Here is a 6599-nt window from a genome sequence, read left to right as displayed (position 1 = left end):
ACCGTGATGAAATTATAGTCCTCCAGAATTATAATTAAAAATGTATTAATTGGTTAAAAATAAACTGTTGATCCAATTTATAGAGCTGGTACCAAGAGACCTAGTTTTAAATTGCTCAAGGAAAACAATAGCTGGAGCGTAAAATGGAATTGCCTGATGTTGTTTTTATTGCTGAGACAAACGGACAAATGGTCGTTTACGCGACTCTGGTAGCATTCTGAAGATCCATTATCGTGCTATTTATTCTATTTTATTGTTGGTGACTTTATCCAGCTGTGCGGAAGCAGGATTCAAAATTACTATAACCGTATCAAGTCAAACATTGCTTAAAAATTATTGTGACATCAATCAATCTTCCCCTGAGTCATATAGAGAAAGAGCCAGCACGTGCCAAACATTCGTTATTTTATAAAAGCTGAAAGTTTCTCTGTGTATATCCCAAAACAGGGAGGAACGATCAGCTACTATGAAGTTTGGTTCATAACACACACACAAATCCAAAGCGTCTATTAAGCTCACCCTGAAATTGACATCCAATTTGCGTCAAAACTTAGACGTGAGAATTCTAATTCAGGAGTTTACAAATCGGTGGCAAGTGAAGTTGCGTCCATACGTGACGATGGCAGCCTAGGCGGAATGGAGGTTTCAACTTGAATCATCATCATCGTCATCAGCCTATCGTTGGCTCATTACTGAGCACGTGTCTCCTCTCAGAATGACAAGGGTTTTTACGTAGTCTACCACGCTATCCAAGTGCAAATTGGCAGACTTCACACAACTTTGAGAAGACTACGGAGAACTCCAAGGCATGCAGGTCTCCCCACGATGTTTTCCTTCAACGTTAAAAAGCAAGGGATATTTAACTGCTTTAAATGGACACATCTCCGAAAAGTTATAAATAGGAGGCAGACGTCTTAACTACTAGGCTTTCATACCAGCTGCAGGAGTTTAAGTCGGTGGAAAGTGAAGTTGAGTCCATCAATGACGGAGGCAGCCTGGGCGGGGCAGAGGTCTCAACGTGAATAATGAACGCGAATTGTATTCCAGGGTAATGAAAATGAAATGTTAACCCCATTATCCTTTATTTAACCTCACAGCCGTGCAAAAAAAACCTTTGTGGCGAGACATTTTTACTGATTTATTTCATTAAGGGACCGTAGTATAATTTGTTTTGGTTATTAGCAGCTGGGTCCCCCATCAAGTGCGGCAACCTCGCGAAGTACGTACATTGCTTTGCAACGCGGTGGTTGTGGATGCTGCGTCGCGCTTCTCCCAAGGCTGTCTCGTGTATGTATCTACCCTGTTGATAATAATAGGTACATATTATGATGCCTCGCGTCCGCGTGGATTAAGGTTCTTGAAAAATCCCGTGGAAACCCTTCATTTTTCTGGGATAAAAATAGCTTATGTCCGTCCCTGGGGTGCAAGCTATCTCTGTACCAAAAAGATGAGGTCTGCGGTATTGTCCAAATAGATTTAAGTTTTTTGAAAATCCCGTGGGAACTTTGATTTTTCTTTGATTTTCCGGGATAAAAAGTAGCCATTTATAGACCCGTAGCCTTCCCCAGGATGCAAGCTATATCTGTACCAAATTTCATTTTAAAATCAGTTCAACGTAAAGGTAGTGAAAAAATAACAGACAGACAGTCACGCTTTCGCATTTATAATATTAAGTTTGTACCTAAGTAGATATGGGTTTATTAAATGCATGTTAATAAAATAAAATAAAACGTTTGAAAATGTATATATGGACACTCGTCTGAAATAAAAGATTATATTATTATTTATTATTTCTTTATTTTAATCTCGATAGTAATAAAAAAATAATTAATGAATCACTCACAAAAAAAAGGTTTATTAACTACGAAGCATTATAATACCCTCACTGAGATCTTTTATCCCCTGTGATCGCGTAGCGATGTTATAATAGAGCTACGAGCTACAACTTTATGAGCCATAAAACTCTCTCTAAATGAAATAAAGTGAGCAAAAGGGGAATTAAGTTGACGCACTTAAGATGTGCGTTTGAGTGTTACAAGATATATTAGGTGAGAAATGAGATCACAGTCAAGCACTTCCTCGTCTTTAAATAAAAATGATACGCACACATCTCATAAACAAAATATCCGATAAATAGCTCCGGTTACTCAATTTCAAGTGATAAATATTATAACGCCACAGAATACTAAATAGTACTGTCTAGGTAGTACAGTTTGTCGCCTGTAAACAATAAATTATCTATGTTTGTTGGTAGCGCAAAGCCTTTGTGAGTCCTACAGAACGGGTTTTATTATCACGACTTTATTTTCAACTCACGTACTCAAGTTACTACTTTCTATCTCAATTCTTGAATTCAATTACATTATGGGAAACGCTTGAGACCTATTTTGAATATTTAAATGGAAAATGACCGTTTATTTATAATACCATTACGAAGCTATTACCATTTTCTTTAGCAAAGTGTTTTTGTTGGTTTAAGTCTAACAATGCTATCTTCTGATGCATAAATTATGTTTCCATTATGCTCTACAGCAACACCATAAATGTCATCTATTAAAACTAGTTGCTTCACAGATTTATTGTTGCCATCGATAGTGAATATAGCATTTGGAGTTGAGAAGAATAGATTTCCGTTTACATCTGAAGTGAAACCGTTGACATTATAATCACCAACATTAGTGATATTAGATTTCTCTGCACAAATAAATAGTCCTGATGAGTTTGAAAAATAAATGTTATTATTATTATCAATAGCGATCAGCATGCCTCTGGTATGACTTAGTTGAGGTACTCTAGAAGACTGGTCATTATTAAATTTGTAAACTTCTTCTTCTGGATACGTTGTGTAATAAAGGTCTTTTTTGAAGAACATTTGCCAAACTTTATCACTGGTACCGTCAATATGCTTTGCAAAATTTGTCATAATGTCAAATTCATATATACCATTCTCTCCTCCTAGGTAAATAATATGATTTTCTTGGTCAATTGCATTCGCAAACCCACCCTCGATCCCTTTTATAATATTAAATTCATTGGTTTTCAGATTAATGTACGCCGACTCAAATGTTGACTTTCCACTGTCTTCCCGAGTATAACTAAAAAATAGAGTATTTGTTTCGTAATCAATTGCCAATTGATATGGGCTGCCTATATCATTTTTCAACACTTCCTTTTCAACATTTTTAAAATCTAGACACCGTAACAACTTTCATTAACCATTCGAGTTTCTGCGCCGTACACTTATAATGCTAAAACAATCGTCGTCTTTGTCTGAAATAAAAAAAAAAATAACCGAAGAGACGTACAATATATTTTTAATCCACGACAAGTTATTCCTATACCTACTGCGTTAGTTAACCCTACTCACCTAGGGTTCATTGACAATGCAATTAAAGATAGAAGCGGATTGCCCAGGCAAGAGTATAATATTTTTATTAAAACAATCAGTTTCTACACGGAATAGTACTGGAACTTGGTGACATGGATTAGCTATTAGTTTAATTACATCCCGATCTATTCCAACAAATTCACCTAGTCGAAGCCAGACTGAAGCCTAAGTAAAATAAATTCCCGAGTTGACCAACCAATCATTGAACTTTATATCTCCCGTTTAAAAAACCACAACTCTTACCATTGCGCCAATGAGATAAATTATTAAATACGCAATAAGTAAATCCGAATTTGCTAAAGTACCTACCAAAACCCCCGATGGCGTAGAATAAAAAAAAAAATCTTACAGAAATTGAACCCGGGACCTTTCACACAAATGCTTGTTACTGTGCTAGGGAGGTTCTCAAAATATAGGTACTTTAGGTAACCAATTCGATTACAACTCATCGATATAGATAATGAAGTGACCACAAGCGAACGGTATAGAATCGAGTCCATCCGATAATATAGTAATTTATAGCGTCATATTTCTTGCAGTACGCCCCACTGGGACCTTTGTGATCATCAGGAGTAGAATCTATATTGGCCACAGTATACATACTTCAGCAAATAAAAATATACTAGTGGTTCGCCTCGAACTAATACATCGTGGTATCCCATAATAATTCCCGATGGTTTTATAATGTTAACAGCGCCATTTGTACTCGCCTCGGCGCGGGCCGTGGCTTGAGGAAGCGACCGCGCAATTTGCGTGCGAGCAAACCTACCCACCTGCAAGTCGACGCGCGGAATTTCTGCAAGTTTTTAATTATAAAAACTCTGCAGAATCCTTTTAAAACTGCCAATACCCTTCTATCACCTGTAGGTACGGGTTTTTAATTTATTTTTAGTTGTTCTCGCTCGCGGGCGCCTCGTGCTGGGCCTCCCACTGGGTCTCACCTGGCTAGGGCTGCACGCGCCGAGAGAACAACAAACCGTACCTACGCCTAGGGTAGCACTTTTTTATCAGACTTTTTATCAGACATACATCACAGTAACCTCGACTGACCTAACATGTCGGAAAGGAGTGATTCTCCTCCGTTAGACCAACGAAGCAGGAGAAGGCTAGCTCGGTCCGGAATTCCCCGGTCGGATGTTCGGCGTTACCAGCCGGATGCTGCTTTGTTGCCAACAGCTGCCTCCCTGACCGCAGAGGTCCGCACGGAAGCCGAAGATGCCTTCGCTGCAGATGTAGCTGCGTCTACATTGTGCGGAGAAGTTGATGAGCGCTCCAAGCCTGCGACCTCCAACCTGTTTCACCAAGGCGATAAATACCAGTGGATTCAACCACCTTTGCTGCCTATACCACCATCATCGGAAAGTATCCTACCACCACCATCGCAGCCGCTCAAAACTTACCTAGCGGCAGCAAACAAGATGACACAAGCTATCTCCGCCGTCTACCCACCATTATCTTCCTCTGAATCATTTGAGTCATTAGAGACTCAGAAAAGAGGTGGCACCAACCGTACCATCATAGATGACGTAGTTGCACCTACTACGTCTGGCGCAGATATGGCCAAGCGAGCCAGACCGGACACCTCAGCGTCATGGTCTGACGATCAAGAGGACAAGCGAGTGAAACTTAGTCATGCTGTCACTCCGACACAGCCCGTATATAAGACTGTTAGATCGCAGAGTCCAGCAAGAAGTCCTCCACGACCAGAGATACCTCCCACGGCACCAACTCCAGTAAAGTCTCCACTGCTGGAAGTGCCCGGCTCTAATTCTGCGCACTTCACCATACGTCCTGAGCCTCCCCGCTCCCCTACAACACAGTCAACAGCCCATTTTGAGTCCGCTAGCTGGCCTAAAGACTCAACCAGCTATGCAGGACTCGCCTCACCCACCAGAGGAGACGTAGACATGGAAGTGTCCCAGCCTACATCACCACAGCCGAGTACATCATACGCTGCGACCGCGGCCATGCCAGCCGCGCCACGCAACTCCCCGCCACGCACTGCTACCACCGCCGCTGCAACACAGCCTGCACCACGGTCGTCCTACCCGCCTTTGGTCGTCGAATGCTTACCCAACTGGACGAGGCATTTTGAAGCCTTACGGCGAGAGCTGGGACATGCACCCAGCGCACGCCCTCTTGGCCGAGGAGTTCGTTTCCTCCCCAAGTCGGCAGACGAGTTCAGGGTAGTGCAGCGGTATCTTACACGTGCTGCGAACCAGGATGCTACTATATCCTGGTTCTGCTACAGTCCTGAGACTGAGCGGCCCACGAAGGTGGCTATTCGAGGGCTACCATGGGATACACCTACAGAAGAGGTTATCACGGCGCTCCGAGACCTTGGCTTTCCAGCTGAAAACGCACGTGCCATTCCTCCACCACCTGGAAAGCACGGGTGTATATATTTCGTGCAGCTAGCGCACCTAACTCAAGAGGAGCTCCGTGATCTATATGCCATCGTTGAGCTCCTATACATGCCAGACATCACTGTGGAGGCGTGGCGTGGATCAAAGAAGCCACCGCAATGCCATAGATGCCAGGCTTTTGGCCATGCATCCACTAACTGTCACCGACCACAACGGTGCGTACGCTGCGCCGGTGAACATCCCACCCGTGATTGCCAGAGGTCCCGAGAAGATACACCTACCTGTGCAAATTGCGGACAAGCTCATGCTGCGAATGACAGGAGATGCGTACACTACAAGAGAGAGGCGAGGAGAAGGGGTATGGTTCTCCCCCCACCCCCACCCCGGGCATCTCAGAGACAACAGCGGCAGAGGAGAGAAGAAGCACCCGTGCCTCCCACCGTATTGCCACCCACTGGCGTTGCACAAGCAACTCCCGCCACGCATGACTCTCGACCAGCCGGCTTCGACGTCATGAGGAATGATCCCATAAGGGATCCTACAACACTTGCGCCACCCGCCAATCCACCCACTGAGAGAGGACAGGTTCTTCGTAAAAAAAAGAAAAAGAGAAATCGAGCCGCCCGATTGGCGCGCGCTGAGCCAGCAGCTGCCTCCACACCTCACTCGAGGCAAACAAGGGAGGAGGCCACTGCTCACCGCCCACCCACCCAAGAACACGCCCAAATGCCCGTTGAAACCACTGCTCAAGTATCCGCCCAGGCAACTACACAAACAAATGCTCAGACCTGGGCATACACACAGACGACCGCTCAGCCCTCTGCCCAGGCTCCAGTTCAGGTGCC

The 6599-nt window shown here is 43.6% G+C and overlaps 1 protein-coding gene across 1 annotated transcript; it reads right to left on the bottom strand.

Moving 5' to 3' along the window:
* Positions 1-1833: 1833 nt before the first annotated feature.
* LOC138403126 (ommochrome-binding protein-like) lies at positions 1834-4445 on the bottom strand. The gene is made up of 2 exons (XM_069502362.1): positions 4439-4445; positions 1834-3189 (listed from the first exon to the last, which is right to left on the bottom strand). The coding sequence occupies exons 1-2, from the start codon at positions 4443-4445 to the stop codon at positions 2453-2455; spliced, it is 744 nt and encodes a 247-aa protein (XP_069358463.1). The 3' UTR covers positions 1834-2452.
* Positions 4446-6599: the final 2154 nt, after the last annotated feature.

This window comes from Maniola hyperantus, chromosome 12, assembly GCF_902806685.2.
Source record: "Maniola hyperantus chromosome 12, iAphHyp1.2, whole genome shotgun sequence".
NCBI lineage: Eukaryota > Metazoa > Arthropoda > Insecta > Lepidoptera > Nymphalidae > Maniola > Maniola hyperantus.
Note: the sequence above shows the minus strand (reverse complement) of the source record. Positions and strands in the feature narration are given on the sequence as shown.